General features: G+C 35.3%; 2 protein-coding genes across 2 annotated transcripts; both read left to right on the top strand.

The window, feature by feature from the left end:
* Positions 1-1,174: 1,174 nt before the first annotated feature.
* LOC135152030 (uncharacterized) lies at positions 1,175-3,055 on the top strand. Its single transcript, XM_064091386.1, has 2 exons — positions 1,175-1,426; positions 1,638-3,055. The coding sequence occupies exon 2, from the start codon at positions 1,829-1,831 to the stop codon at positions 2,825-2,827; it is 999 nt and encodes a 332-aa protein (XP_063947456.1). The 5' UTR covers positions 1,175-1,426; positions 1,638-1,828; the 3' UTR covers positions 2,828-3,055.
* Positions 3,056-4,226: 1,171 nt separating this feature from the next.
* Positions 4,227-10,764, top strand: LOC108216675 (LIMR family protein At5g01460). The gene is made up of 15 exons (XM_064090997.1): positions 4,227-4,735; positions 4,821-4,906; positions 6,064-6,182; positions 6,301-6,411; positions 7,305-7,403; positions 7,481-7,603; positions 7,731-7,793; positions 7,883-7,947; positions 8,753-8,862; positions 8,962-9,076; positions 9,192-9,257; positions 10,032-10,142; positions 10,223-10,289; positions 10,411-10,516; positions 10,622-10,764. The coding sequence occupies exons 1-14, from the start codon at positions 4,386-4,388 to the stop codon at positions 10,456-10,458; spliced, it is 1,533 nt and encodes a 510-aa protein (XP_063947067.1). The 5' UTR covers positions 4,227-4,385; the 3' UTR covers positions 10,459-10,516; positions 10,622-10,764.
* Positions 10,765-10,988: the final 224 nt, after the last annotated feature.

Raw genomic sequence — 10,988 nt, 5'->3', positions numbered from 1 at the left:
CCGGAGATCATATTCTTTAGCTATCAACTAACTCTACATTATATATTATGTCCCAGATCAATGAGTTTGTTTGCTATAATGTCCTATTTTATATGTGATTTAGGAATATGTTCCATTAACTTGTTATCACCCTCAAATCTAAAATCTATTCTTGACAAAGAAACAAATTATGCTAACAAAGAAACAAAAATCTTCTTATAAATGTGCACTCTTCTATCCAAGAAACAAGATGTGCTTAAAAATGTGAACTTTTTGCTGACAAAGAAACAAAACCAGCCGAAAAAATTTCGCGTGGCACAACATCTAATCTAAAACTCATATCAACAAAGCCATCAACTTGGACAAAATTAAAGAATGTGTATCAGTGTATGTATATGTAAAAATATTAAAAAAAGTAGAAAAATATAAAAAAGAAAGCTCAAAACCTTGAGTTCAACAGCAGCAGACACTTTGATAGCATTAGTAGGAGCAAGATCATCTGCCTTCATATGGGTAATGACTCTTTTAAGTAGACAAAGAGATCATGATATAAAGCTGTTGCTCTTATAATACTTGCACATACGGTGTATATGCTCCGAGAAGACTGGGCAATTGCGGCAAAGCTTTCTTATATACATGTTCTGAAAATTTGAACAAAACCCAGCCTATCTGTTCACCTTCACGCTCTCGATCAATCTGCAGAAATGAAGGCGAACATACAAGCCCTTTTTATAATACCGGGAAAAAAATATATGAAGTAAGTGGGAGGCCAAGAGCTATTAAACTGATTTAACTTTAGCAGTGCACCCCTTCATCTTTCTTTCATAGGTGTTACGAAATCACGAAAAGAAAACACCAAAATTCAAGAAATTGAGAGAAATTATTTAAAAAGATGTGAAGCATGCCACGTAACCAAAACGAACCAAGAGCTATTAAACTGATTTAACTTTAGCAGTGCACCCCTTCATCTTTCTTTCATAGGTGTTACGAAATCACGAAAAGAAAACACCAAAATTCTAGAAATTGAGAGAAATTATTTAAAAAGATGTGAAGCATGCCACGTAACCAAAACGAAATCCTCTCCAGAAACCTCCTTTATATAAATATAAAGATTCCTTCTCTATCTTGTAAAATTTCTCCTTCATTGCTAAGCATATCTACTCTGATTAATTTTCAAACAAACTTTACTACTGAGATAGGATTGTTTGCTGGGTAGGAGCACCATAGAATGAGTAGCTCTATTGCTATATACTGAAGGGTGCGGTGGCATCCTCGGTTATATTTTAAGTGCTACTTCGAATTTAGTTGTTGGCTTTTGCAATTTATTTTCATTCACAATGTTTTAATAATGATACCCCATATTAGGTGAGAGATATTAGTGCCAGGCTGGAGCAGATTCAGATTCAACCAGCAACTTCCGTCTCTTCCATCTCTGAAGGACTTAATAGTAATCTTCTCCACCATGCACCTGATTTAGAAGTATAATGTATTAATGTGAACTTTTTATTTATATTTATTTCCATGTGTAGTAAAACGATCACATCTTTTAAGAGCTTAGTACAATGTTATGTACAATGTGTAATTAATTAAGAGGTTTGTACATAGTTTAGTATGAAATGGAAAAAGTTTGTACAGAAGTTTATTTGTTCACATTACAGCTGAGACGAGCAAGCAAAAACCATCAGAGAATTCAAAGGATAATGATAAAGGAATTGAGCCCCTACTGGAACTGCCGGAAGATATTATCTTTCTACAAATTCTGCCTAAGTTGAACAGCCTAGATGTTCTTCCCCTGGTTTTGGTGGCTAGGAGTTGGGCCTCCTTTCTTTTGCATGAGGGACCCAGACTGATGTTATTCAACCCACCTAAAAATCCTACACCTAAACACACTTCAATTTTATTTGATGTAAGCCCGATTCCGTACTCTGTTTCAGTTTTGTTATCCCCAGAGAGCCGCCAACTGTGTCAGTCTAGGTGTATAATTGTTCCAATCTTGAATTCTGGTATAAAACATGCTGTTCCAATTTTCACTGACTACCCAGATTTTTTAAAGCAGGGGGAAGTCCCAACTGTAGTGGGATCTTCCAGTGGTATTATATGCCTCTATATCACCAGTTCTCCCTCTAGATACATCCTGCTAAACCCCTTAACAAAACATTATAAAGAGGTTGGGGCCCCTTATATTTTTGTACCAGATTGTGAGCAAGCTTCTGTAACTTCTGGATTCTTTTATGATGAATGGACTGATGACTTAAAGATCGTACAATTGTTGAGATGGGATCAAAGGCTTACGAGCTTGGATGCTCCGGGACCCAAAAAGATACATGCGCTTCGCGTTTGTTCTGTAAATTCTGCAAATTGGGAAGTTGTTGACTTGGGGCCAATGAAAGTCTCCGATCGTCTTGGTGGTGTGTTATTTTTGCCGAAAGCTCTCGTCACATTTGTAGATGCGTTTGCTACAGAGCCGGAGATTAACTTTTGGTTGGATTTTCGTGATTGCCGTCTAAAGGCAGTTCCGGAATTAGAAGGGGCTGAACTCAGTATGAAATCGGTTTGGTGGAATAACCAGGTTGGTGTTATTGTTGGAACTGACAGCATTTATGTCCTTGATGAGGAGTTTGCAGCCTGGTATTACTGCACAGTGCTTCCGGACGTGGGAAATTGTGTATTCTGTTTAGATGAGAACAAAATTGTGGGGATGGGGGCTGGGGAAAGCGGAAGCGTAAATGATTACAATATTCTTAATTCCACAAGCGGCGAAATCCAACATATAATCTCGTTGCCTTCTTGCAGGGTTTTTCCGTATGTTCCTACATTCTACTATATCGAGGGAATGGCTAATTTTTAGACTTTTGCAAGTCACAATGTAATAAAAGAATGTAAACAGTACATAGCAGCAATACCTCTCTATAGCATATAGTTTCAGATACAACATGTATTGTGATGCCAGCTTGTAGAGTACAAGTATTATTCTAGGTGATTGATTGTTGAGAATAATAGAGGCAACCGGTTGCATGATGGTATCCTTGAAACTTTCATAATTACTAATATCGAACTCAGATAGCATGCAATTTTTCCGGAGATCATATTCTTTAGCTATCAACTAACTCTACATTATATATTATGTCCCAGATCAATGAGTTTGTTTGCTATAATGTCCTATTTTATATGTGATTTAGGAATATGTTCCATTAACTTGTTATCACCCTCAAATCTAAAATCTATTCTTGACAAAGAAACAAATTATGCTAACAAAGAAACAAAAATCTTCTTATAAATGTGCACTCTTCTATCCAAGAAACAAGATGTGCTTAAAAATGTGAACTTTTTGCTGACAAAGAAACAAAACCAGCCGAAAAAATTTCGCGTGGCACAACATCTAATCTAAAACTCATATCAACAAAGCCATCAACTTGGACAAAATTAAAGAATGTGTATCAGTGTATGTATATGTAAAAATATTAAAAAAAGTAGAAAAATATAAAAAAGAAAGCTCAAAACCTTGAGTTCAACAGCAGCAGACACTTTGATAGCATTAGTAGGAGCAAGATCATCTGCCTTCATATGGGTAATGACTCTTTTAAGTAGACAAAGAGATCATGATATAAAGCTGTTGCTCTTATAATACTTGCACATACGGTGTATATGCTCCGAGAAGACTGGGCAATTGCGGCAAAGCTTTCTTATATACATGTTCTGAAAATTTGAACAAAACCCAGCCTATCTGTTCACCTTCACGCTCTCGATCAATCTGCAGAAATGAAGGCGAACATACAAGCCCTTTTTATAATACCGGGAAAAAAATATATGAAGTAAGTGGGAGGCCAAGAGCTATTAAACTGATTTAACTTTAGCAGTGCACCCCTTCATCTTTCTTTCATAGGTGTTACGAAATCACGAAAAGAAAACACCAAAATTCTAGAAATTGAGAGAAATTATTTAAAAAGATGTGAAGCATGCCACGTAACCAAAACGAACCAAGAGCTATTAAACTGATTTAACTTTAGCAGTGCACCCCTTCATCTTTCTTTCATAGGTGTTACGAAATCACGAAAAGAAAACACCAAAATTCTAGAAATTGAGAGAAATTATTTAAAAAGATGTGAAGCATGCCACGTAACCAAAACGAAATCCTCTCCAGAAACCTCCTTTATATAAATATAAAGATATAGTATAAAGATATAAAGAAGATAAATAATAAATTAAAAAATTATTTAAACTCGTCCCGGGACGTTATAAGCTAGCATGATTGATTAACATGTTAATTCAACAAACAAATCCAAAACCAAACTGAAAAAAATCGCGAAAAACTCACAACATTTCCATGTCTCGTCGTTTCTCACATCCCACCGGAGAAACCCCGCGCACATCCCAGATCTAACAACTCACTTCAAAACCCTAACTCCATGGGCGATTTCAATCTCGCTCTCCTACTCATAGCAATCATCGTCTCCTTCCTCGTTTTCATCATCAACATTTATCTCCTGATCAATTATCAACACCCCGATGATAAGAACCAAGCTTATTTCCCCAAATTTGTAGTTGTTCTCGGCTTGACTGTCTCGCTTTTGTCGATTCTCATGTTGCCTGCTGACGTGGCCAATCGGCAAGCTTGTAAACACGCTGTTTACAACGGAGCTTGCAATTTCACGCTGCCGATGAAGGATTTGTGGCTCGCGGTTTATATCGTTGATGTCGTGCTCGTGTTTTTCTTCGTTCCATTTGCGATGTTTTATTACGAGGGCGATCAGGATAAGTAATGCGGTGGAGTTAGTTTGCGTTGTGTGAATTTGTGTAATGCTGTGATTTTGTGTTGATGTGTGTGGAATGTGTGTGTGCAGGAGTGTAGGGAAGCGGTTGAAGAGTGCGTTGGCGTGGGTGGGTACGAGTGCGGTGGTTGTGGCTCTTGTGCTCGGGATTCTGTACGGTTAGTTTTGGCAGTTGCCAGTTTAGTTTGGGATATATAAGTATGATTATCAGATTATGTCACTCGTAAAACATTTATAAGGATAATTACGTGCATTGTTATTTAAGTATGTGTATGTCTGTCGTAAAAGCATCAATTAGTGTAATTAAGTGCATTGCTATATAAAAATGAGTATGTCACTTGTAAAGCATATATAAGCGTAATTAAGTGCATTGGTATTCAAGTTTGAAATGTCACTTGTAATGTAGAAGCAATCAAGTGCTTCACTATGAGTATGTTACTTGTTGAATCTATTAGGTGCCTTGCTATACAAGTATGAGTACTTGTAAAGAATTTATAAGCGTAACATAATTGAATGTTAGACTGTTAATTTTCTGGAAGTTTATAGTTGCGAGTTCAGGTAGATAGAGTGAGGTTGATTTGTGGTTAGATTTGCCTTACATTTAGTTTAGGTTGAATCGGTTACGTAGTTACATTGCTATGTAAGTATGAGTATGTCACTCATAATTTTTGAAGCATTAAGTATCTATAAGGACAACAAACTGAATATTGGATGGTAATGTATTGTCAAGTTTATAGCTGGGGTTTCTATTTCATTAATCTGAGGTTGATTTGTAAATTTAGGTTTAGTATGTGTAAAATGCATTGCTCTATCAGAATATAAATATAATGACGTCACTCTTAAAGTATCTATAGTTACAAGATGCATTGATTTTTTATTTTTTCTCGTGTTGTAAATGCTGGATGTGCGTGGTTCATGATCCATGATTTAAAGCTTCTTGACCCATGTTATGGTTGAGAGTACTTGATTCTCTTGGCCTTTTTTCTTGCTTGAATTGATTATTTATTGTTAATTCGTTTCTCGGTTTTTCAGGATATTTGATTTGCTTTTATGCTATCTAGGGCTTACATGCTTTACTGAATTGACCTTTTACCATGTCTTAAACTAAACATGACAATTTCCAAAAAAGTATAGTAAAGTATTGATAATAATGACATTGTATCCCAAACTTTTTTGTATACTACTCAATATTGAAATGTGTTCCAGAATTAATGTTCCACTTTTTTTTCCAGATAGCGAACCTTTGCTTAAGTGATGTTGTCTTCATCTTGCCTGGTTATGTTGATAATATTTTGCTTTCCCATTTAATCACCAGGTCTTGTTGGAAAAGTAGACTTCACTGTTAGACACCTCACTTCTGCCACAGAGTCCTTTCCCAGTACTTGGTCAAGTTTTACAAGTGGCCAGCAATGTATTGGAAATGGTGCACGTGAGGTGAGGAAAGAGATGATTAGACCTCTTCTATGTTTTTTGTTCTTGCTTAGGACTTCTGTAAAATTGTAATGGCTTGTTTCTTTATTTTAAGAATTCTGTTGCTCCTTCTCATTCACAGTGTTCTGCATTCACTGGCGATTCTTCATTAGAAACAACTTGGACAAAGCATGCCACTTTCCCAGAATATATTGTTGCTCTGGCCACAATTGTTGGCTCTGTACTTTTCTCAGTATGTTTCACTCGGTTCCTTGGATTTTTCTGATGACTATTGGCTACACTGTAACAGTGTGACTATTTGTCTATGCTGCAATATGAATGTGTATAATTAGTTAATTACTACTCTGTATCACACTCTTTGTCAATTATCATAGATAGTGAGTGACATGGGTTTGGTGACTCTATTTCTTCGAGGTGCTGACTTAAATCTAGACACAGTATTAATTCTTAAACTTCACTTTTGTAAAAAGATAACTTCAGTAATTCTTTATATATTAAAATTGAAGGTCTTAAGTTGCTTAAACATGACAGATTTGGTGACTCCTTTTTTAGATAAAGCATAAACAAACCAATTCTTTGTGGCTATGGATTCATTTGATCTTTAGTTCTGTGTGAAATTCTTTGTGGTTAGCTATATTATTTGGCAAGGGGGTAGAGGGTTGAAGTTGTAGAATTTTAACATAATCTCTAAAAGTGTCACCTAGATGCCACATAGATGTCACCTAGTTAATTATAGCTATGGGAGTTTACCACTGGAGATGCTCTAAGAAAACTGTATGAAGTAGGTTGAATGAGTAAGAAAAGTAGGTATAGTGGTGGGACTCATCAATATTTAATTGATAGATCAGGAAATGTGGAAGAAAGTAGTGGGTGAGATTCGTTTTTATATTATAAAAGTTTAATTCTTTTAGAAAACTTTGATATGTAATGAATTGTGAGGGACATCCAAAAGAGGGAAGCGTAAAGATATGGGTGGGACAGAGGGAATTTCATCTACTAATATGTAACCTATTCTGGGATTAGGTGTTCTCCTAAGCTAGCATGTTTTGATGTGTCAACCAAGAGCATATTTTGTTTTTTCTTTTCCTTTTAAATGAATTTAATTCGTCTTCTATGTCTGTTTAGATATTTGGCGGTGTTGGAATTGCTTGTTTACCGCTGGGACTTATCTTTTCCTTCGTAAGGCGTCCGAAGGCTGTTATTACTCGCTCACAATATATCAAGGTATATATTCAACTTCTATAATTTTTGGCAAAGGTAGCAGTGGATTTTTTTTGGGTGTTTGACTCTATCTTATATAGGAAGCTACAGAACTAGGTAAGAAGGCCAGGGAATTGAAGAAAGCTGCCGATGCTTTGCATCAGGAAGAAAAAAGTGGATCTAAAGGAAGCAAGTGGCGTAAAAATACCAAAGCATTAGAAAAGGTACATTAGTCTGAACATAACTGAAATGCATTCAATTTATTCTGGAAAGGAATGCATATCTTCCTGAGACTCTTGAGAGGTTTCCTGGACTTTGTGTGCTCACTAATGCCTCTTCCATTTAATGCAGGAGGTGCATCTTCTTGAAGAAGATGTCAAGGCATTAGAAGAAATGTATCCTCAAGGTGAACAGGTGATGAATATGAAGTTTTTGCCTACTTGATAGTGTCTGTTTTGAACTATAAAATCTGGTTGTATTAATATTATGTGTTATATATTTAGGCCGAGACAACATGGGCTATGACTGTTCTTGGGTATTTGGCCAAACTTGTGTTGGGAGTTTTGGGGTAAGAGGTCTTGGTTATGCTGTCTCTTTTAATGTTGATTGTTGAGCACTATCGATAGATGCAGTTGACAGGACTAAGTTTTAATATATGAGCTGCATGTTTCTGTTGTTTAACCTTCACTGTTCACCTGTATTTTTGTACTCAAGCCATTCTGTTGAGCATGAACAATTACAGTATGTATATTTCTCGAGAGGAAAAGTATCTGCTGATTTGTTTAATATTTTTTATGGATAAAGTGACGACGAAAGAAATTGTGGCAGATTCATCTTTTATGGAAATATTACTTTGTTTACTATATTAAGTTATATTACAAGTTTACACTATGAATATGATATAGAAAGATTTAGTTTGTTTCATACAAATATAGTCAAAGTTGTTGGTGTGAAACATGGGTTGGGGCTGTATCTCTTCCACAAGTCTTGGCTAGTTGAAACTGGTACCTTTAACCTGTTAGGCAGAAAAATTAACTGAATAGATAATTTTTTCCAATTTAACAATTTGTACAATAAGCATCTATGGTCATATTCTTCTTGTTATCCTCTTTTGTATGCATAAATAGTAAATAGGGTGGCTGTCTGTATTATATATAAAGATGATGTGTATATATCTACATTTGTTTTAGTGTACTGAAATATCAAGGTAATGCTAACACAATTATTTTAATGATGGATTATAGATAAAATTTGATAACTCTACACTTATTTCTTTTTGTTTGTTGTCCTCTACTATTTTTTATTGTTTTTGTTTGCTGTGTGCGCCAAAATCTTTGCTGAATTACAATGTTCATTCCACTTCTTTTTGACAGGTTGGTGGTGTCAATTGCTTGGATTATACATATTGTGATATATCTATTGATTGATCCCCCTCTTTCTTCATTTTTAAATGAGGTTTTCATTAAGTTGGATGACATTTGGGGTACTACAATAATTTTGAAGCGACCCACTTTTTAAATATTGTTTTCCCTTTTGAAATTATATCACAAATGATCATCATGAAATTTATTTCTCCAATTAGGTCTGCTGGGCACTGCTGCATTTGCATTCTTCTGCCTGTATCTTCTGCTTGCTGTGATTGCTGGGGCAACGATGCTGGGCTTGAGATTGGTTTTTATCACCATACATCCTATGAAGTAATAATATTTTTGGTGGCTTTGTACTTTGTGCTTTATATTTAGTAGGTTATCTATATTCTATATCCATTCAACTGTTAATGTGACAATTATTTATTCTTTCACATTGTGACAGGTGGGGAGCAACTCTCATGAACTCCTTTCTCTTCAATGTCGGTCTCATTCTTCTTTGCTCCATCAGGTTTGCATTTTCGTACATTTAAATCCCAGGTTCAATTAAATTAAGATTCTGAAAATTAATGGGTTACTACTACTGGCCTGCTAAGAAAACTCAACTGCATGGAAACTTACAATTTTTTCCAAATATATTAAACTTACAAGTTCATTTATATTTCATGTACAGTATTTGTCATTTTTGTATACCCAGCAACAGTGTACAAGGCTACAAGCATAATTGTAGACGGGGAATGTTATGATATATATGTGTATAGGCCATTGTTCTTAAACTAGGTCTTGGCACCCCTTCAGTTCATTAAGTTAGTTGCATGTCTGCTTTTACTGATTTAGCTTTCACTCGGCCGCTTAGATGTAATCACTTATATTGAATTCCAAGGTTTGGACTAAAAAGAGACATAATAATCTTTAGAAGCAATTTTATTACACTAATTGACTTGTAATTATAAAAGTTATTTGTTTCCATAATAAATTGTGTATTCACACTTATCAAAATATAATTAATAACTTATGCGGGAAGGAGGATTGAACCCTCAACCTCCCACCGGAAGAGAGGGTGGATACTGGTATAACAATATATCGGATTCAGGACCATTGCCTATTTGTATATTGTGAAGTAGTGTACAGGATCTTTTTAATTTTATATCCCGGTAACTGCTTTAGGAAATAGCGTAGAACAGTCATCTCGGTAGGAATATAATATTATGAATCTTGTCTTTCCTTTCTGTATAATTCTTGTTAAGTGACAGCTTAGAGTGATTGTTGGTGCACTCCGTGACAGTGTCATTCAGTTCTGTTCCACTGCATTTGCATACTATGCTCAAGCTACCTCTGCTCAAGAAATATTTGGTCACACCTTGCAATCTCTCCGTGGGATCAAATATCTATACAAGTTAGACAACTTTTTAAATATGTTACATAACATTAGAATCAGTCACCTAATGATACTAAAAGTAATGAATTTGCATTCAGGTATAACGTGTTCCAAATTACATTTATTGTTTTAGCCGGATTGACATTTGTGTACTACGCAGCCTTGGTAAGAGATTCTCTCAACTACTGTTGATTTTTAAATTAAAAATATTTTTATCTGAAAGTTGTACACAAAGTTGTGAACATGCTAGTGTGAGTTTTTTTTTTTTTTTTTTTGTCATTTTCAGGGCTGGAGAAGAAAAAAGCCCAGAGGCAGGTTCCAACTTTCCAGTTGAAGAGGTTCCGTTGTTGCGCGTAACTAATATACTAATCTTCTAACAGAAGTTCCACTTGGTCAGTTTATCTGGCTCCGGATGGCCCAGATCTTACAGTTCCTGTGTTGCTAACTTTTTTGTATGTATAAGTTACCTGGTTGATTTTATACTATGTGCTCTGCAGGAAGGAGGAAACCAGGAAACCAGTGGATACTTAACGGCTCTTGATGTAAGAGGCGATGTAATGTATAGTGATGAGAAGTGAGAACTGAGGCATTATACGTTTACATAATTCTTTATTTTATGACAAGTTTTTTACTTGACTAACTCTAAACCACTTTAACCCATGAACAGCTTTCCTCTAATTAGGAAATTAACATGATAATAGATTAGGTGACATTTGTTACAGACCTTCAACATATATTATCATTTATAAGGTTTGACTAAATTTATAAATAAGGGAAGTGTGGCTTTAGAATGTGAGATTTTATGAAGGTTATGTATATATTTTATTTTCAGTGTCAATTCATTGCCCGGTTAGAATTGTTCTT

This window comes from Daucus carota, chromosome 4, assembly GCF_001625215.2.
Source record: "Daucus carota subsp. sativus chromosome 4, DH1 v3.0, whole genome shotgun sequence".
Lineage (NCBI taxonomy): Eukaryota > Viridiplantae > Streptophyta > Magnoliopsida > Apiales > Apiaceae > Daucus > Daucus carota.
The sequence above is the reverse complement of the archived record's forward strand: the minus strand, read 5'-3'. Positions and strand labels throughout refer to the sequence as shown.